At 31.8% G+C, this 20,957-nt stretch overlaps 3 protein-coding genes across 3 annotated transcripts; 1 reads left to right on the forward strand and 2 right to left on the reverse strand.

Annotated features, from left to right (window-relative positions):
* Positions 1-817: 817 nt before the first annotated feature.
* LOC133794365 (uncharacterized) lies at positions 818-3,431 on the reverse strand. Its single transcript, XM_062231586.1, has 4 exons — positions 2,932-3,431; positions 2,366-2,476; positions 1,293-2,268; positions 818-1,194 (listed from the first exon to the last, which is right to left on the reverse strand). Exons 1-4 carry the CDS (start codon positions 3,181-3,183, stop codon positions 962-964), a joined length of 1,572 nt encoding a protein of 523 aa, XP_062087570.1. The 5' UTR covers positions 3,184-3,431; the 3' UTR covers positions 818-961.
* Positions 3,420-4,963, forward strand: LOC133794366 (clavaminate synthase-like protein At3g21360). The gene is made up of 3 exons (XM_062231587.1): positions 3,420-3,983; positions 4,099-4,352; positions 4,442-4,963. Exons 1-3 carry the CDS (start codon positions 3,621-3,623, stop codon positions 4,800-4,802), a joined length of 978 nt encoding a protein of 325 aa, XP_062087571.1. The 5' UTR covers positions 3,420-3,620; the 3' UTR covers positions 4,803-4,963.
* Positions 4,964-5,067: 104 nt separating this feature from the next.
* LOC133794364 (lysM domain receptor-like kinase 3) lies at positions 5,068-10,740 on the reverse strand. The gene is made up of 11 exons (XM_062231585.1): positions 9,696-10,740; positions 8,724-8,801; positions 7,777-8,076; positions 7,530-7,675; positions 7,352-7,441; positions 7,143-7,248; positions 6,493-6,644; positions 6,307-6,404; positions 6,072-6,219; positions 5,853-5,960; positions 5,068-5,448 (listed from the first exon to the last, which is right to left on the reverse strand). The coding sequence occupies exons 1-11, from the start codon at positions 10,300-10,302 to the stop codon at positions 5,284-5,286; spliced, it is 1,998 nt and encodes a 665-aa protein (XP_062087569.1). The 5' UTR covers positions 10,303-10,740; the 3' UTR covers positions 5,068-5,283.
* Between the last annotated feature and the right edge of the window lie 10,217 nt (positions 10,741-20,957).

Genomic DNA, 20,957 nt, shown 5'->3' on the forward strand with positions numbered 1-20,957 from the left:
GCTGAAGTTGAGTACAGACCCCTGTTATTCCTTTTATTTACTTACGATCCCTGTTATTTTAATTATTTGGTATATACGCCACCAAATAAAATCTTTTTTTAGCTTTTTGACTTTTCACCTTATAAAACTTGCAATTACATCACCAATTTTTTATCCTGAGAGCATCTCCATTAGAGCACACTTAAAAGAAAACTTCTTCAATAATGTGCTAAAAGTTGTGCCAAATTTAAAACATGCTAAAAATTAATCTAAATTTGAATCACCAATAAATATTCACTTTTTTTATTTAATTTTTTGTCATTATTTATTATTTTATTATATTTTTAATATCTTATTTATTACTGACAATATAAATTCTTTTTTTTTTTATTTACTTTTTCATCATTATTTATTATTTTTGGTATCTTATTTATTATTAGCATTAAATATATTTTTTTTACATCATTTTTAAGTTTATGTTCATTGAAGCACAATTATTTTGTGCTACACTTAGCACAACTTTTACATCTCCACTGGAGATGGTGTGAATTACATCTATTCAAAACAAAACTTTATGAATAAATTCTCTAATTTGCTACTTCTTTTCCCTACTCGATCGTTTGGCACAAACAAATAATGCCCTTTTTTATGTTAAAATGAAAAGTAGGAATTTCAGACAATGTCCCCTTTTATCTAATCAAATTCAATTTCCCTTTAAGTTAAGCATTTAGTAAAACTATCATATTTATAATGTGTATTATATGATACTGAAATTTTATTGTCCAATATTGCTGCTCTACAAAAGTGCATGTAGTAATGCATGGAGGTAGTATGGTGGTACTACAGTCGTTCAGGATACAAAGCTGATTGCTTCCCAGGAAAATAACACAAAACTCCCACGGATAAGATTCTAATGCTTGAGAGCTATAAATCAACAGGTTAAGCAAACTTGTTGGCAAAACAAAAATTTATCTTGAAATTTTTAACTCTCTCCATCAGATGAAGCCTCTTCCAATCGATCAAGGAATCCATTCCGAGAAGTTGCACAAACGTTAAAGCGAATCACATTAGTACTAGTAGATGCCGCTTCAAACTTTGTCCACAGCTCCTTCTTTAAAGTGTTTTCACCAGGACGTTTGCCTCTTTTGCTTGTGCTTTGAGGCTCCTTCCAAGTAGGAGTGCTTTCAACGAGGCTAAACTTTCTGCCTAGACTTTCTGCTTGCAAAAGACAAGTTTCAATAAATCATGTTAGCATGCAATCTGTCTTGATCCAATAAACCTCACAAAATGAGTTACACATTAAAAGGTCTTACCTCGGAGGCGAGTTGTCTTGGCTTGCTGACCAACATCATGAGAATCAACTCCTTTAAGGTTAGTCACATTCGTTTGGTTATTTCGATCACGACCTGTCTGTGGCAATGTTAAGTGGCAGTTGGTAGTATAAGTAGTAGTAGCACCAGCAGTATCATTTTTAAAAACTTGATCGTCACAAGGCTCTAGTAAGACACATGTTTTCGGAGGTGATCCAAACCAATCCGGTGAGTCTTCAACATATTTCTTTTTGACTGCTGATTTATAGATGTGTTGTATCCCCAAGAGTTCTGGATATTTATAAGCCAGACCTTCAGAAGCTTCACTACCAGAAGAAGACTCAGAATCACTATAATTCTTAAGTCCAACAGGAAAAGGGGTCGACTTACGAGCCTCAAAACGGCCTGCATGAGAGGATTGAGTAATTGCTTTCAGCAATACACATGATTTAGGAGGCGACCTTTTCAAACATGGAGTCATTACTACTGCTGCACAGTTGCCTTTCAATAACATCTGTGGAGAATCAGACCTCCCCTTTAAAGTGCTACTTGTCTTAGATTCTGCTAAATCGGTAGGCTTACCTGGAGTTGGTTTAAGATCTACCTCTTCATGCAAATCGTGAGTTTTAGCTATGGATACAGAATTTAAGGCCGGAATCTTCATAGGAGTATCCGAAGTAACCCTATTTAAAATCGATTTGGGGGGGTCTGGATGCTTGGACGACAAGGACTTCGAGATAGGAAGTGGGGTAAGCAAAAACATTTGTCTTCCTCTATCAATGGTACAGTCAGCACGCCAAGACACAAGAGGTGAAGGAGAAATCAACAGGTTCTGGTTTGAGTTATCTGGACTCTTGACAATTTCAGTTTCGACTTCATTAACAGCAGAAACAGTCTGACTTGCTGGAGAATTTCTTGACTGATTCACAGACTCCAAAAAACCAATGGAGATCACCTTCTGAAATCTGGGCACCCATGGCTGAACTTACATGACATAAATACTATTAATTATTAGTTCTCAAATAAAATGTATTAAAAGTGAAAAACACTAAGAGTATCATGGTTAAAGAATTGACCTTCAAAGAGGAAACTATTTCAGATAAGACACGTGCAAAGGATTCAACTTCCTTTCTCCCTTCTTCGCCCTTCGACTTGAATTTAACCGCTTGCACGACAAGTTCATCAATCTTTAATACAACAAGTTAATTTATTTTTTGAGTTAGCAACAAATAGAAAATGATATAGACAGCACAATCTGTAAATTGCAGATGCATACGTACATATATTACCAAACACATAAACCAATGGTATCTCCCCAAATACTGGGGTTTTAGAGCAGCAAATAGCACATCTTGAACTTTACTCACAAAGTTCAAAATGTTACTATTACCTTGACTTAGTTGAAAATTTTAAGACATGTCATCACACCAGAGGCGTCTAGAATTTCTTAATTTAAAATCCAAAATCTATCATCTTTTGGGGTTTTTAAGGGTAATCGGAGAAACATCTAAAGGGAAATATAAAAATCAGTGCTCATAAGGGATTCTCTTAACAGATGAAAAATCCGAACAAACCAAAAGAAGCAAACAATTTCAGATCAAGTTTAAGAATTATTCCCACATAAAAACTAATAATTAGTTACCTGGTTGACGAGGGCGCTTAGGTCCGTTTTAACGAGAAGAAGACGATCAAGTGCGTCGTCGTTGTCATCTTTTTCTACTTCTTGAACCCTTGCAGGCATCTGTTCTTTCTCCATGAATTTCTTCGTGGCAGTGTTGGTCATGATTTTTGAGCATCTTCTTCCACCATAGTTTGAAACGCCATAGTTGTTTGAAACGTCCCTCAATGCCTTCCGAACAGTCTTCGTCTTAGCTTCGCTTCTCTGAATCGGCATATCTTCTCCCTTCCCTTTCTCCCTCTCTCTCTCGTTTTTTGAATTTGTGTAACGGTTAGTAATCTATGCCGGACAAACTAGTCTGAAAATTTCTAGAAACGGAGCCACTCGGGCTACAAACCGGCCCATTTACACTAATGAGGATCAAAACGAAGGGCCCACGAGCCCAATAAGCCCGTAGTTTTCATGGGCTTCGTTGAATAGCCCATTATTACCATTCCTTGAACCTTGACGCATTTCCGGACCAAAGGAGGGAAAACGAACGTATCCAACTCTCTCACTACAGTTCATATTTATCCTCTACAAACCGCATAGGATAACTCTGTGGCCGGAGCGTGAGCACGCGCCACCGTCTCCCCGAAAACAAAACACAAACCAACCCAGAACGTGAATCAAAGTTCATAGATGCTGGAGAGCTTGGTTTTTAGAAAGAAACCATGGCAGAGTACTGGGTCGAAATCCAAATCCCGCAACAGAAGCTCTACAACGGAATTCAGTTTCCATCAGTGTTGTCTCCGAGCTCCACAGCCCCGCCCTCCTCTCTCTCCGTCCTTACCAAAACAATCCAAACTCAGAAGCTATATCTTCAGTCTCTGCTCCACGAATCCGGAGCTTTACTCTTGAGGGGTTTCCCTGTAAGTACGGCCTCCGATTTCAACGACGTGGTCGAGGCTTTCGGCTTCGAGGAGTTCCCTTACGTTGGGGGCGCGGCGCCACGGACCAACGTCGTGGGTAGGGTCTTTACGGCCAACGAGTCCCCACCAGACCAGAAAATCCCGTTTCACCACGAAATGGCTCAGGTATGGTATTCATTAGCTCAGAAAGTGTTACAATAGAATTAAACTAGTAGACTAATTGAATCCCTGTTTCTGAACTGGGTGTTTTTCATCCCATGTGAATATTATATAAATTTAGGTGCCTGAGTTTCCAGCAAAGGTGTTTTTCTTCTGTGAAATAGAGCCTGCAAATGGGGGAGAGACCCCTTTTGTTCTAAGTCACATTGTGTATGAAAGAATGAGAGCGAAGTACCTAGAATTTGTTGAGAGATTGGAGGAACATGGTTTAATATATACAAGGATCTTAGGGGAAGGTGATGACCCTTCTTCTCCCATTGGCCGGGGATGGCAGTCTACCTTTTTGACCAAAGACAAGACTGTTGCTCAGCAAAGGTTTTTCCTTTTTTACATCACTGATATATTTAAATACCACAGAACTATGAGTTTAGCCTGGATTTATAACCTGGAAATATTCTTATCAGGGCTGCAAAACTGGGCATGAAATTGGAATGGTTGGAAGATGGTGTAAAAACAGTGATGGGTCCAATCCCAGCTGTAAAATTTGACAAGATAAGACAGCGCAAGATTTGGTTCAATAGTATGGTTGCTGCATATACAGGGTGGGAGGATGCAAGAAATGATCCTTTGAAGGCTGTCACTTTTGGTGATGGGAAGCCATTGCCATCTGATGTTATCTATGACTGTCTCAAAATACTTGAAGAGGAATCTGTTGCCATTCCATGGCAGAAAGGTGATGTTCTATTGTTGGATAACTTTGCCGTCCTTCACTCCCGAAGATCTTTCACCCCACCTCGCCGTGTGCTAGCCTCACTTACCAAGTAGCTTACTTATCATTATTATTACACTGTTTTATATAAGTTTGTATGTACGTGGATAAGCAGGGTTTGTACAATGATCAAGAGCTCCAGTGATAAAATCTTCACACGTGAATGTATTTGATGGTATGAATCTTTGAATAAACTCTTCTCATGAATGTTGGGATACTTGCATTGTTGTAGCTTATTTGTGTTTGATTGAAAACTAGGCTTTTGTATTTCAGAGAAATATACTTGGTACTTGGCACCGTGATAAAAAAAAGTCCACAAACGAGGCATCAAAGAATATAACAAATTTAACATAACCATGAAAGAATCGAAAATCTATTACATATTACTGCCACCTTACTACTATACCTGTGCAACTATACACACATACTCATGCAGATGGAACAAATAGAAGAGAAATTACAAAATGTGGTCAAAAAAGGTAAAAGGGGGGAACGTATAAAGAGTAGTGGGTTTGAAAAGAAAAGTGGCTCAGAGCACTATCTTCCTTGGACAAGACCACTAAATACTTGGCTTGTCCCGGCAAGAGTTGCTTCCCACTCCACAGAGGAGAGGAGAATCTGTGACAAAGAAATCACCACTTGTTTCATGTCGGGCCTATACGTTGGATCGTCCTCAACACATTGTTTTGCCAGCATTGCCATCTACATAATAAAATACACCAATCAGCAGTGAAAACAAAAAAATAAAGAGAGCAGCCACTGTTATTTCTTTCTTCACATAATTTGGCAATTTAAGTATTAATGATAAATCCTAGAAAGGAGATTCAATGTACAAATGTTCTAAAGTTTATAGCGAGTTCCAAAATTTTCACGTTTAAAGGGCTCAGCACAGCACATCAATAGATTAGTTCATTTTATCGGTATAGGTTTTATGGTCCACTTTTTCAATGTATCTCATAATAACTATAGGCATATATATCATTATGTTATGCTAGAGCACTCTATGATTTCCTCTTCTGATCATTTTTATGCCTTAATAATCAAAAAGTTTCAAGTCAAAATGACTACTCTCTGAAATGGGATGAATAAAGTGAAATAAAAGTTACCTTGAATAAACAATCATGCGGATACAAATCCATCATGTTAGGATCAATATAGTCTTTCATGTTTGACATACTCATGGAGTCGGGTGCATTCTTTAGAGCTCCTAACATCTGGAATTTCCACAAATATTAGGATGATCCACTATATAGAGTTGAGGGTGGTAATGAAACTAAATAAGACTTCATTTCAGGAACATAGTCGAGGATGTTTGCAGTACTTACAATGGATACCAGAGAACGCCTTTCGGGATTTTTATTGGTCATGCCTTCTGTTCGAATTGTGGCCTCTTTTCCTGATATAATCTCGAAAAGAACAACTCCAAAAGCATAAACATCACTTTTAGCTGTAGCGCGGCCATCACTTAAATATCTGCAGAGAATGATAGATCAAGCAATTTGGACTACTTTTGAAGAACTTGTTAAATACAAAATACAAAATGTGAGCAAATTAACTTACTCTGGAGCTAGATAACCAAACGTACCAACAACTTTTGTTGTTGTGGCTTCCCCTTCATTTGGTATTCCTACAAGTTTTGCCAACCCAAAATCTGAAATCTAAATACAAAAAGAAGAAATATTCAGTGAGATCCACTCAGTTTGTATATCCTGCAAACGCTATCAATGGGTTGCAGCAAGTTAAAACCTTTGCCCTGAAGGTGCCATCAAGTAAGATGTTGCTTGTTTTAATATCACGGTGGACATAATGAGTTTTAGTGTGTTCATGAATGTACTCAAGACCTCTAGCAGCATCAAGGGAAATCTGAACCCTCATAATCCAGGAAAGTGATGTATGACCTGCAAATAGTCATTCACAGAGTTGATACAATATACTGTTGTTGGCTCAATCAAATGCACAGCGAAATTCCAATTTTCGTGACTCAAAATAACACGAGTGTTTGGGTAAATTTTTAAGATTTTTTTTTGTATAAAAGCTCTTCCTAAATAAGGAAGTCACCAACTTCTTCAGGAACTTCTGAAAAGACAAAGCAAACTGTTTAAAGTTTGGATTTTAAGAACTTCCTATCTTAATAGATTTCCTATTTTTATCCTTGATTAGTCAAATAAAAAAAATTACATTGAAACATATTTTTTAAGATTTGAAAAGCTCTTTTAAAGTAGACCATCCAAACAGTAACTACAAAAACCTAAGCTTTTACTTCTCTTCTTTTACTGTCTGGAAGTAAAAGTAAAATAAAAATTGTACCAAACAAGCCCCTACTCGCTACCTATAAAAATAGATGATTCTAACAACTAATTATTCTAGAATCCACAAAATATTGAAATGAATCTTACCCTTGCTTTGAGGATCATGTAAATGATTTCTAAGTGAACCCTTTTGTGCATACTCATATATGAGAAAGAGCTCATCATCAGTAGCTGCATACCCAATCAATTCTACCTGGATAAAAGAAGCCAGATAGAAGTTAAGGATTTGAAATACTACAAGCATTCTAAAACCATGAAAGAGAGAAAAAAACATAATCAGAGTAGGGTGAGTATACCAGATTTGTATGATGAACCTTGCATAAAACTTTCATTTCTGCCAGAAATTCTTTAGTTTTTGTAGCAGTCATTCTTTTAATGGCAACTTCCTGTAACATTATACATAAGTGTTATACACATTTATTAAAATGCATCTAGCAAGAAATTAAGAAGAAACCAAAACAGACAGATGCAGACCTGGTCATGAAGGAGGCTGTAGAACACAGATCCATATGTGCCATTCCCCAAAAGATTTGAATCGGAGAACCCATCAGTTGAGGCAAACATTTCCTCATATGTGAAAACCACAGGCTTCTCCACTTCAAATACATTAGTCCCAAGAGCTTCAATAAATACAGACAACTAGTCAGAAATCTTAAAAAACTATAGGGCAGGATCCTTTTATCAAATAATTCAGGAAAATAATATAGTTAGGATAGTAAACCTTTGGGAATCGTTATTGGGTGGCTCTTAGGTTCTCCATTAGTTTGCTTGTAGTCTCCAGATTTGCGGCAGATGTATCTTCCTGAACCACAACAGAAACTTGGTTTCCGAAGAATATGGAACCTATAAGAATTCTTGCCTTCTGAATCCTTTGGCTGAGTTCTTCGTGCTTCAGTAAAGCAGCTTGATGACCTTAAGGAAACATATAGTACTGTACCTATCACAATAAGAGCAAGAACAAGCCCCAAACTCCCGACAATCCATATATATGGTGCATGCGCTTTATGACTTACTTGACTTTCTGTGGACAAATGGCAACCAAGTTACAATAGCTCAAGGTCAACTATCAATAGTATTATAACCATTTTTCATTTGAAGAAGCAAGACATATAAAGAAAAATACATCTGAAAAAATAATTATAGTGAGAAAACAAAGGGTTCTGGGAAACATAGTAACTTTAGATCATTATCACTTGTCTATACATATATGATTGATAATCCATCCCTCAGTAAAAAAATAATAAATAAATAAATATTGTAGTCAATGCTGCCTATTTAGCGTGATCTTATAGAGAAAATTAAACTTGTACAAGAACCACAAGACAAAAGGGATTAGTTTAGCATTGCACCGAGAAGTTTTCGAGGTTCAAAAGTTTTAGGTAAAACAGTACGAAACTAACTAAAATATCTTGCTACTCGTCCGTCTTTTCTTCACAGGGGTCACATGACATCTTGCATAAAGGTTGCAGTGTGATGGTCATCCTTTATTACAACTACTCCTAGAGCATTAACTTCAAATAACGCTAGAAAATAGATACTTACATGTAACTAGTTATCATTTTTTAAAACTGTTCTAATCTTTAGGAACAACAAAAAAGCAGTTACTCTCCCCAGTCCCCAGCAACAATTTTAGAATTCATTGATTAGATAAGATATGTAAAACCATACCTGAGAAAATGTCACTAGATGGAGCAGGCACAGGTGCAAGGGGAAGATCAGCATTTATAGGGTAAGGATCACCAGGAACTATAATTTATGAAAAACTACAGTCAGAAACCAGCTGCCAGAACAAAGAATTTCATTACCATTATCAAGTCTTAACATGAATGACTGGGCAAGCAAGCCTTTTGCTAGTATGCTAATACTACTCATAACAGCATAATGATCAATTCTGCACTCATCCATTTGGGCACTTTCTAATCAACTGATAAAACCACATTTTACTTTTATTTCTTTCTAACAGCTAAACATCCACATAGTACTTAGTACTAAAAACCCCAGTATAAATACTGCTCATCTAATTCTGCAAAGGGTATAAGCCCGCTTAACTTGAATGGGGATTTATGGATGATTAATAATCTAATTCCCAGAAGAAGAAGCTTTAATCTTTAGTGAAAAAATAGGGAATAAAGATTCTTCGGTTTCTTTCCCTGAAATGAAACCATTCTGCTCCACTTAATTTCTCTACAAAGCCAACTTGGAGAGCTTGCTTCTAGCCACTTATTTATAGTTCTTTCCTTTTGCCTTCACAATAACTATTGTTTAGAACAAAAACAAAGGAATAACATAAACGTATGAAGTTGATCTCAACTGAACTCACAAACATTGCCAAGTGCCAACAATTTAAGCGTTTTTTTATTTTTTAAGTACACGCCTAAAATAATCTCGTTGCAAATTAGATGAGTGTAACGAGATTACCATCTATGCTAACATTATTAATTTGTTTCAAACGCAATCCAATTGGAATTGCCACGGATCAACAAATATAACGCACCAGATCCTAAATATAAATTATTAACTCCATTCATGCCAATTCAAAAGTTACAAAAAATAATAATAAACAAAACTCAAAAGCCACAAATCACATCAAAACAAAATCTTACCGAATAAATTTTACTATATTAACAAAGAAAAACTTACCTGAATCCAGAGGAATGTAAAACAGAGAACCCGCAGTGACATTATTAGGATTATCAATCCCATTGATTTTCTCAATATTATCCATACTAACACCGAATCGACTCGCCAACGATTCGATGGTATCGCCATTTTCCATCACATAGCTCATCAGATAGTTCCACAGCCCACTCGAACACCCACAGAACAGAGTCAACGAAACGACAGCACCGTACTTGGCAGGCCTCGTCGTATTGGGCAGTATAGCCAAGCCATCGTAGGCCTCCCCAACCATATCGTACACCAACCCATCACTGGATTTGACCGTAAACGTGGTATTTGTCACATACTTCTTGATAGTAGACGCGCAAGAGCAGTTCTTCTTAATGAACACATACCCCCCGCCGCCGGCGCCTTCGACAGTCACGTCGCCGGGCAAAACGTCGAACATGCTCTGGATCACGGACAGGGTTTGATTCTCCATCGGCTTAAAGGCCAAGAAAGAGGTGCATAGCCTAGTTGTGTCCGTACAGTTCATTGGTGTGGGATACGAAAACAAAGGGCGAGCTCGGAGCAATAGGAGCAGAAGAATGCATGTTAGAATCCCAAATGGCGCCGAACCCAGATTCATGGTTACAGCAAAAACTAGAGAGAAGCCCCTTAAAAGACCAAATGGGTGTGTCTGAAAACGAAGACTTAATAGTGAACCCTGCTCACTCAAAAGGGTGAGATTTTTTGTGGGTATTCCATGGAACGAGCTGATTAGGCTGACGGAATCAACAAGTTACAGAATTTGGAGAGATGGGTAGAAGCTGTTTGGAGTGAAGTTAAGGGGAAAAGAGGGGTTTAAGTATTGAAGACGCAGAAATTGTAAAAGCGAGAAGAGAATAGAGTGTGGAAAGTTGAAAGGAGGTTTACAGGACAAAAGAAGAGAAGAATTAGGAGGTAAACAGAACAGAGCATTCGTCTGAGTGTTATTATGCAAAATAATAATAATATGTATGCATTTGGAATTTGGGATTTTTCTAATTCTTTTTCTTTTCTTGCGTTAATGTTGTCCTACTACTCACTTTCACTCAATGCTGACTTTTCTGGTTAAAAACTGAATGCAACACTGCAGTAAATAAGAGAAAAGGAGAAAGCGACTTGGAGAGAGAGAGAGAGATGAGTGGAGACCGGTGACCGGTGCCGGTGACCAGTGACCAGTGACCAGCCCCACCTGGGGATACAAAGAGGGTCCCCTCCCCTCCCCTCTTTATTTTTGCTTTATTTATTTCCATTTATCCTCTCCCAAATCACACTGCCCTCCCCTCCATTTTATCCATTCAGTTCCTGTTGTTTACTTTCATTTTTATATTTTTGTCCTGGTTTTGCATCTTTATAGAATGTGTTTAAAAATTAAATATAATAAGATATAATGATTATAATTTTGTTTTAAAATACTAATTTTATAAATTATTTATGATTTTAATTAAAAAAAATTACCAAAATTAGGTTAAGAGGTCTTTTTTGAATAATTTTACAAAATATAAAATCTAAACAAAACATAAGGTCTAAATTAACAATGGAGAACTCATTTTTAATATATATATACACATTGTAATATTGTAATAATATTATATGTTATAATTTTTTTTACTATACATATAAATTTATTTATTGTATGTTTTAAATAATTTTTTTTTATTTCACATAAACAAGTCTTCCTCACAAAGTTCTTAATTTTGATAAGCATTTTCTACTCTAAACCCCTGCCGGGGATTAGATAAGATGGGGAATGTCCTTAACGGATTTCTTGCCCTTACATTGCCGAGAATTAGACCTCAACATGTTATCAATTCTAAAATCGATTCATTATGGATGTTATTGAATAAATAATGCACAACACAAGGTAAAATTGATATTAAATGTTTGTTTGAAGTATGAATAACTACATCTATATAAATATGTTAGTATTTTATTACTTTAAGATCATATTTTATAAGTATAATTGATTGGTTAGCATTTAATCAATATATATATATAAAAGAATGAATATCTTGATCATTTTATTAACTGGTTTTAAAATTATAATTTTTTTCCTACCATTAATATACATAAGGAACAAGATATAAGATTAACTCAAAATAAAATTACAAGGCTAAATTATTTATGAAAGATAAACTAATTTTTTTCAACATTCTTTCAGATTATGTAACAAAACATGACCTAAAATTATTACATTCTTTAGTTGAGGTTCTTTTTCGTCAACTAAATAATAGAGAGAATACTTATAGAAAATGAAAGAAGGAGACCAGGTTTTTTTTATATGGTTTAGCCATTAAACAGGTAGTACATGAGTCACTTGTATTGCTTAAAGTTTGTCAGAATAACAAGCTCCTCAGGTTATAAAATTGGGCAGAGGATAGTTGTAACGTCCTAATTTCTTATAATATTATTGAGAACACAACGATAGATCTTAAACGTAAATATTGCTCATTTATTTAAGAACATCATAATAAGTAAATGGATCCTATGTTTTTACAATAATAAAATAAGGTCTTTAACAAAATATAATGAGCAACATTTGAATAAAAATAAAGATACTAAAAGAAAATGCTTTCATAAATAAAAGTTTAGGCCCTTGATCATTCCTCGACTGTATGGTCCCCGCAAATACATCACTAAACTCGTAGGTCACTCTCACCACCACTCATTATAATCTCAATTATCTACACAATAATATCATAAGGAGTGAGCTTCTAAGCCTAGTAAGGAAAATACATACAACAGTCTTATAAACATATAGTCATAACTGTTATATTATTTTATAATATAATGTAATGTTATATTATTTTATAATATAATGTTTTAGATTAAATAAATGTGACAAATAATGTCACATATTGTAACATATAAAAGAGAGTTACAATATTTAGATATATGCGAATATCCAAATATGTAGCATATTTGGTGTTACAAATTTGTAACTTCCAAACATTGTTCATTATTGTGTAGATTTGTTGTGAAATAACTGTTAGAGATATGATTTTAACCCCAATAATGTGTTTTTGGAGTTACAAAATCAATTAGGAATGATTTGGAACCGTTTGGGTGACAATCAGAATCCCGTGATCCGTAAGGGGAAATGCCGGGTAAAGCTGTGCAATCCCACACCGCTCGGGGAAGGTCAAGTGTGATGATTCTAAGACTGTGTAGGTATGAGACTACACAGCAAAAGAAGGCTTAAATGGATTGATGAGTACTGCCTATATCAATAAGATGCATCTTTTTTTTCGGTAGTCCATCACTTGAGAACTCCAAAATTAAGCGTGCTTGACCTGGAACAATTTGATGATGGGTGACCTGCTGGGACGTTTTCCCAGGAAGCGTGCGAGTGAGGACAAAGCACACTAGAAAGACTCGTGTTGATTTGTAGGGCTAGTTGTCATTCCAGGAAGCAGCCATAGTGACGTGGGGCGTTACAAATGGTATCAGAGCCTTGACCCAGCCGGAAGTGTGGCCGACAGGGACGTTGGACCCATAGGGGGGGTGATTGTGACAGTCAAAATCCCATAACCCACAAGGGGAAAGATCGGGTAAAGTTGTGCAATCCCACACCGCCTGGGGAAGGTCAAGTGTGATGATTCTAAGACTGTGTAGGTATGAGACTACACAATTGAAGATGGCTTAAATGGATTGATGGGTACTATCTATATCAACAAGATGCATATTCTTTTCGTGACTGACAATAAGAGATTATATATTATATGTTTAATGTAATATTAAATATTATACGTTATTTTGTTATTTTTAAATAATTATCATTGTAAAATATCTAAAAAATATCATATTTTAATTTGTTTAATTATTTATTATTTAAAAATAATTATCATTGTAAAATATCTAAAAAATATTATATTTTAATTTCTTTAATTATTTATTTTATTTTAATTAAGTTTAAATGTTTACAAACTACCGTTAAATATGAGAATATTCTATTAAATATAAGAATATCCCCTTAAAGTTAATACTAAAAAAATAAAAAACCATTAAAACAAAAATTTTCCGTTATCTACACATTTATTATATAGAAGAGATATGCACATTCGTTATGCATAAATACCCAAATTTCCTTATTATTAATCAACCATAATAAATTATATGATATTATTTTTTAAAAACATATATGAAAAAAATACCTTGCCATTGTGTGCAACTTAAATTCTCTAAAACTTGTTGAAAAGTGAAAATCTCTAAAAACTTGTTCATTCATAAAATATTGAATAATAGGAAATAATGTATGACACATAAATTTTAAATAAAACAAATGAAATGTTTTTTGATGATATTGATAAATAAAAATTTGCACCGCCCTTTAATTTAGATCCAAACACACATTGAAAAGGAAATAAATTAAAGAAAAGAAGAGATGAGATGAGATAGTGAAGGCCAAATACTTCTCTCTTAATTACTTATCAAATTTTCAGCCACTCCAACCCACATATGTTGTCATAAAATGTCATAAAACTACAGTATATGTATTTTCTATTTACGTAAGCTTTTATGATCGTTAACCGGTTTAAGATATTTCACAAATTTAGTTGCGTATTCATTTTGTAAATATCAGCCAATATTTGTAATCATTTATTTATTAGGAGAGATATCAATAAGAATAAAAATGAATAACTAAGTCATTAAATTTAATAATAATAATCCATGTCATTAAATTTTTAACAAATTATTAATATTTGCTTTCCTTAAATTTTACTTTAATTTAATTTACCATAGATTAGCATGTACTTGATAAATAAATAAAAAATATATATTTTATCTATTTTTGTAAGAGATTTTTACAAAAAAATACTTAATTTTGCTAAAAAAAATTATATTTTTACGACAAATATTTGTTTTGTGTGTTGTTTTTAAGTTATTTTTTTTTATGTTTAGTTGTTTTAATAAATATATTATTTTTTTAAAATTTTATTTTGGGTTGATACACTAAGTTGTTTTTAAATTATTTATTTTAAGATCCTATTTTTGTAATTATGAAACTTTAAAAATCTTAATTTTAAAAACTTAAGTATGTATTTTAAAAAAATAAATTAAGAACCTTAAAAAGTAAAAAAATATGTATTTAAATATTTTTTTGATAAAAATTATTTTATTTTATATATTTACAAATTTATAAAATATCCACAAACACTTAAATAAATATCATGACCAGGTTTTTTTTTTAAAAAAATAGTGGAAGTACGAATTTATCAAATACACAAGTTCAACAATATAAAACTCAACTTTTAGTGGAGGATATTTATTAAGAGGAAAATTAAACATAAAATAGAAGATTATCATTCTGGTGTGTCAGTGTGTGGACAATAATTTATAATCTAATAAATACTTTGCCTTTTTTAAAAAAAAAATATAAATAATTAGACCAAATACACAAATATTGGACATAAGATTCTGAAAATAGGGAAGGGTAAAAGTGGAAATGAATAGGAAAAGATGGGTTATGCTGATGAAGGCTGGTTTTGGGAAAAGGAAGGCACAAGTTGCGAAGAGCTGGCAATGAGACCGACACTTGGTTGGTCCCACAAATATGGCGCCAATATCTCTCACCATTTCCATTACCAACTCAACTCGCCGATTTTCATTTCTTTCTCTGCCGTCGCTCTCGGGTCAAAGTTTACGTTGACTTTCCCTTTTATTACTCTTTCGATTTTGACCCGCCTAAAACGACAACGACACATGGCACAGCACAACACAAGAAAATTAAAAAAACAATATAAATTTAGTGAACCCATCCTAAATTCCTACATCCTTTTTTTTTTAAGAAAATGTAATGTAAAAACGAGTAATGATGCTTATGTAAGAATAATACCACTTTTTGCATATAGAAAAAGAAATAATTATAATTTCATAAAACTTTAATAAAATTGTTATTTTATATTAGAATAATTCTTATATAATAATAAAAAAAATTATTTATAATTTGGAATCAATTATAAGTTATAATATTTCATATGTAATAATAATTTTTTTAATACTAAGTATGTTTATATATACATTATCTTATAGATTCTAAAATTTCATGATAAAATTAATTATAAATTTAGATTTCTAAAATAATTTTGTATATTCACAACATTATATAAATATATATTATAGATATACTTTTATGTTATTTTCGTTTATCAATGTTTATACATTGAATTTGACATATTTTATCGATTATTATTTAAGTTATATTTAAATATTTATATTTTCAATAATTTATAAATCTCTTCATTGTATTAAAAATATATTGGGCCCAATATTACTATATAGAAGTTTTACTTTATTCCTATTTCACCCCACTCAAATATAAATGATAAATATTTTAGATAGGCACCTTATAATAGTCACACATTATATATAGTTAGATCACTATGGGTATGTTTATGAGCTAGTTTAATAATTTATCTATTAACATTGAGGCAATATATTTATATTATGATAACAATCTTTGTTGTGAACTCAGTAATGTTTGCACTTACTTTAATATATTAATACACTAAAACTATTATGTATTGGATAATTAGTTAATCTAGTTTTGGTAGTGTATAATCAAACAAGGAAGAGGATCCTTTGTGTTGCTTTTCTGTCCTAAATTATTATGGGAAGAATTAAATGTACTAATTAATTTTGCAATAATAATAATCCACGAGATAACGTAATGGAGATGTGTCTATTAATAGCGTGTTTAGTTGGGAAAAAAGTTCAGGTCACGTGGCTTGTTGGTGCACGTATTTGGCGTAGTGATTGGCGATGAATTGAGGTGATTGAATAGGGAAGGTAGGTAGGGCCGCACGTGGGTAGGAGACAACTGTAAAATTATGTTATCCGAATGGGCAAAGAGGAGACAGAGAGATCTAAACCTGCTGCATACGCCAAATCACATACCTAAAAACCAAACCTCCCAACCCCCAAACTATTATTATCACCTACTCTTTTCCTTTACCCTTTTCTCTTTTTCTTTATTACATTACATATATACCATGGTATCATTGTAGATATATTCCAACAAAAAATAAAAAATAAAAAATACAAATTTTCTTATTACTTAAGAATAACAACATTCCCTTATTTTCATGATGTTCACATCCCAAAAAAATATTCTGTCTTATTTTTAGCAATAAAACAAGAGAAAATTATTATTTGTATTTTTCGTAATGAAAAAAAAGAAATATTCGAATTACTTACATTGGTGGGGGTTTTCGAATTACATGCATATATATAATATATACTCTTTTTTTACATCATTTGAAGACAAAAATATGATTTTATTAAATGTACGGATGTAAACCTACTTTTGACAGGGTATATCATCAACTATTATTAAATAAAGATGAACTTACCTTACCTTAACCGGAAACCTTCTTTGATTGACTATAGACAATGGAATGGGACCCAGGCCCATGTAGATGGCATGTGGATTTGGTTAATGACCCAATTAAGTAAAACACAGTGTAATTAAGCTTGGATGATTCCATCAATATTTTATAATATAATATGGAAACATTGTTTGGTATCTTTTGATCAAAAAACATTGTTTATTATAAAAAAAAATGAGTGAATAATTTTTATTATTAATTATATACTAAGCAATTTCAATCAAATCATCCAGAGTCCAGACTGGCTTTAATGGTACATAATATGCTAAAGTAATTTGGAATTAGTGAAGACCCCACAGTTCTTGGATCTTTGTCTGTGTTTTTGGGCTTTTCGTAAGCCTTTTCTTAATTACCTTTAGCTGTATGATGCTAACTAATGATGAATTTGATGACCTTATTTGAAATTGAAACTTTTTCTGGGTTGTCAAATATGATGAATCAAATTTAATCATTTCATTTTAAAGGCTTTACATCAAGAATAAATAAATAAATTTAATGTGTTTTCGCTTCTTCATTCATTAGCTTTGAACGCATTTATAATGAACTAATAATAATAAGTTTATTTTTAAGACAAGTTTCATTAAAAACAAAGTTTGTATGATTCTGACTAAAAGTTCGTGTTGAAATGTCAAAGGAAAATTCACCACCACGCATGAAGTATTCACTTGAAAAGCAATAATAATGTTTTTTTTAGTATCCTATCCTAGAAGATATTGAGCATTTATGAATGTCATATGGCAAAGAAGAAGGTTGACAAATCTGTTCTAACTTTTTAAATATATTACTCAAGCAAACAATGATACAAAACCAAAGAAAAAAAGTGGTTAGCAGCACTCTAAAAGAGATTAATTGTTATGGTGTGTCCTAGTCCAAAACCACACATTTGAAAATTAATATAGTGAAACATTTTGTTTAACATTCTCAATAGTTAGCATTAATTATAGTAATTAGGCATATTTGTGTCAAAAATTACATATATAATTTTAACAATAATAATACCTCCGTTAACTCCCTCAAAAAAAATAAAATAATAAATAAATAAATAATAATAATACCTCTATTTACACCTTTGTGTGATTATTGGTACCTCATGGTCAAATGTTTACTAGAATCTAATTTGTGCGATACTATTATTTTGGTAAATTATTTTGGTGTTGTTTGGTAACACTTAAAAAAAAAAAGATTTTTTATTTAATTAATTAAAAATTTGATAATTATTATATGTTTGATAACTTTATTTTTATTTATTATTTTTTTAAATTTTAATTAAAATTTTGAAAATAGAATTTTTTCACTTTCAAATTTTTTTTAAACAGTTTTCAATTTTTTTTTTTTTTCTTCTTCAAATCAACACATTATATTGTTAAACAAAAAATAAAAATAAAAGTTATCAAAGGCGTTTATTATTTTTTGTTTTTAAAAACAAAAAACAAAAATAGTTACCAAACATATTTTTATTTTTTTAAAATAGAGAAATAAAAATAAAATAATATTTCTATTTTTGTGTTTAAAAAATTCAAAAACAAAAATTTTACCAAACGACCCCTTTATGTTAATTAGTATTTTATAAAATAATATTTATGACACACTCAATTATAATTATCCAAAATGTGACTAATGTTATAAGATATGTTACTTTACAAAAAAATTATGTTGTGCCTAATTTCATTAACAAAAATATTATTTTTTGGGGGTTTCTAAAAGAGTTTTACTAGCTAATTTACAAGTTACTTGATTAATATATACATATATATATATATCTATATATAATGTAAATAATTAATAGATTTTAAGGCCATTTGATACAATATTTAGATCCAATTTATGACTTGAAAAGAACAAAAGGAAAAAGCGCCTGGGAATTTCGACATGCTATAAGAACAAATTAATCACAATAGAATATGTGATAAAATTAAATAAGGGTTCATTATAATTAAAAAAAACTCAATAATCATCAAGCATGAGTAAAAATTATAATAAACTTCATCATTATATATAAATTATAACTAAAAATATATTAATACAGATTAGTAGTGGAGAATGACAAATATATTCCAAGGATATGGAGAGGGATTAAATGTGTTAATATATTCTATGATGATAATAATTGATTTTGAAGGAGCAAATGTGTTAACGAAGCGAATCATGTTTAACAGTGTAAGACTAATCACCACTGCATTATATTATACTTATAGATTTAAGAGCATGATTACCATTTTATTTTTCAAATGAAACATTGCATTATAATTAATAGCTCAAGTAGTAAGCAGGACAAAGTTATTATGTATCATGAAGTGGTTATTTCATAATTTTTAATTTTAGAATGTCTAAATGAGAATTTCCTTGATAAAAAAATTTGATAAATTTAAAAGAAATAAAATTTGAGTGGAGTTGGGCAGGGCTGGGTGGACGAGGACAACGTTAATGGATTGTTGTCTCATTCGAATTAGCAGCCCAAATAATAATGGCCCATACTTACAATTTCGGACAGATGTTTCGGAGGCCCAATAGTAAAATAGGAAGGAATATTTACCATAATTTTGTAAATTTTGCATTATCTATTATTTAAAAAAAAAAAATAAATAAATTCCCATTATCTATTTAATTGCAACGCAAAGAACAGACCTAAATTTATAAGCTATTGACCTATAAGTGAAAGGAATAAAAATGATAAGGTTGATCTGATCAAGTCATAGTTGACAAATATTGTTACCTAAGAAAAAATGTTTAGGCACAGTTTTGATATCTGGTAATTCAAAACCAGTTCACTAAAAGATAAAAAAAAAAATCAGTGAATAGAGTTCTACATTGTTCTCTGTTTCAATCCAGGTCAATCTATATTCTATTACAAAGCCCAATTGATAGAAGGAACAAAAAGAAGAAGAAGAAGAAGAAAAAATCCACAGATTTAGCACAGTTCAGGTATCCTAATTCCTAACCAAACAATGTTCTAGTTCAACATAGACACAAAATATGTAACGTAAAGGAAAATCATAGCATCACTTTTTTTTTTAATATATAAAATAAACGTCTTTAAAAAAAAAATAAAAATAAACGTATCAGACAGAGATAGGTTAATCTATGAACTGAGTGGACCCAAATCTAAGACTAAATTTTGATGTAGATAGATAGAAGGAATCAATATTTTGAGTGAAATTAGTGTTTTATGTTGTTGTGTCTAACTAATGTAATTATAATGCTTCATATTTAATAATTCATTTATAGAAAAATTGTTATAACTTTTTCACAACAAATTAAGTTTTAATATGAAATATCACAATTATATTGGTTAGACACAACATGATATATAGTAATCTGACACAACTCTTTTACAACAAATTAAGTTTTAATATGGATTGTCACAATTATATTGGTTAGACATAATATAATATACAGTAATCTTGACATATAATCTTGATTCGATAGATAAGCAGTCATATTACAAATATGAGGAAAAGTCTACCAATGATGAGGGCAGAAGGGCAGAAGCAAGTGGCATGGTTTCCTAATTGTGATGTAATTTCAAGTTTTCTCTTGTTTCCTTTTTAACCAAATGAACAAAATAAATACTGCTTAATAGTAATTAATACTAATAGCATCTCCAACCCATTATTCTATATATATGGTGTTGCACCAATAACAAAACTAATTTTTTTTTTTCATTCCAACTACAACACCAAAAATTATACCAAAAATATATTATTTATTATTATATTATTTTTTAATAAAATAGAATATTCTTTTTATTATTATATTATTTGATCATTTATTTATTTAATTAATCAATTAAGTAAAAATGTCATTATTAATTACATTAAACTTATTTCATAAATATTAAAACTTGAAAATTATAATAACACATTACATTTTT

This window comes from Humulus lupulus, chromosome 8 (genome assembly GCF_963169125.1).
Source record: "Humulus lupulus chromosome 8, drHumLupu1.1, whole genome shotgun sequence".
Taxonomy (NCBI): Eukaryota; Viridiplantae; Streptophyta; class Magnoliopsida; order Rosales; family Cannabaceae; genus Humulus; species Humulus lupulus.

Bases quoted from the DNA above. Each gene is read 5' to 3' on its own strand.
- LOC133794365 (XM_062231586.1), bottom strand. From the start codon at position 3,183: ATGCCGATTCAGAGAAGCGAAGCTAAGACGAAGACTGTTCGGAAGGCA. The intron at 2,477-2,931 runs GTAACTAATTAT...GTTGTATTAAAG, and splicing joins TAAGCGCCCTCGTCAACCAG to ATTGATGAACTTGTCGTGCA. The intron at 1,195-1,292 runs GTAAGACCTTTT...TTTTGCAAGCAG, and splicing joins CAAGACAACTCGCCTCCGAG to AAAGTCTAGGCAGAAAGTTT.
- LOC133794366 (XM_062231587.1), top strand. From the start codon at position 3,621: ATGGCAGAGTACTGGGTCGAAATCCAAATCCCGCAACAGAAGCTCTAC. The intron at 3,984-4,098 runs GTATGGTATTCA...ATATAAATTTAG, and splicing joins TTCACCACGAAATGGCTCAG to GTGCCTGAGTTTCCAGCAAA. The intron at 4,353-4,441 runs GTTTTTCCTTTT...TATTCTTATCAG, and splicing joins AAGACTGTTGCTCAGCAAAG to GGCTGCAAAACTGGGCATGA.
- LOC133794364 (XM_062231585.1), bottom strand. From the start codon at position 10,302: ATGAATCTGGGTTCGGCGCCATTTGGGATTCTAACATGCATTCTTCTG. The intron at 7,676-7,776 runs GTTTACTATCCT...TATTTATTGAAG, and splicing joins CCCAATAACGATTCCCAAAG to CTCTTGGGACTAATGTATTT. The intron at 7,442-7,529 runs GTCTGCATCTGT...ATAATGTTACAG, and splicing joins ACAGCCTCCTTCATGACCAG to GAAGTTGCCATTAAAAGAAT.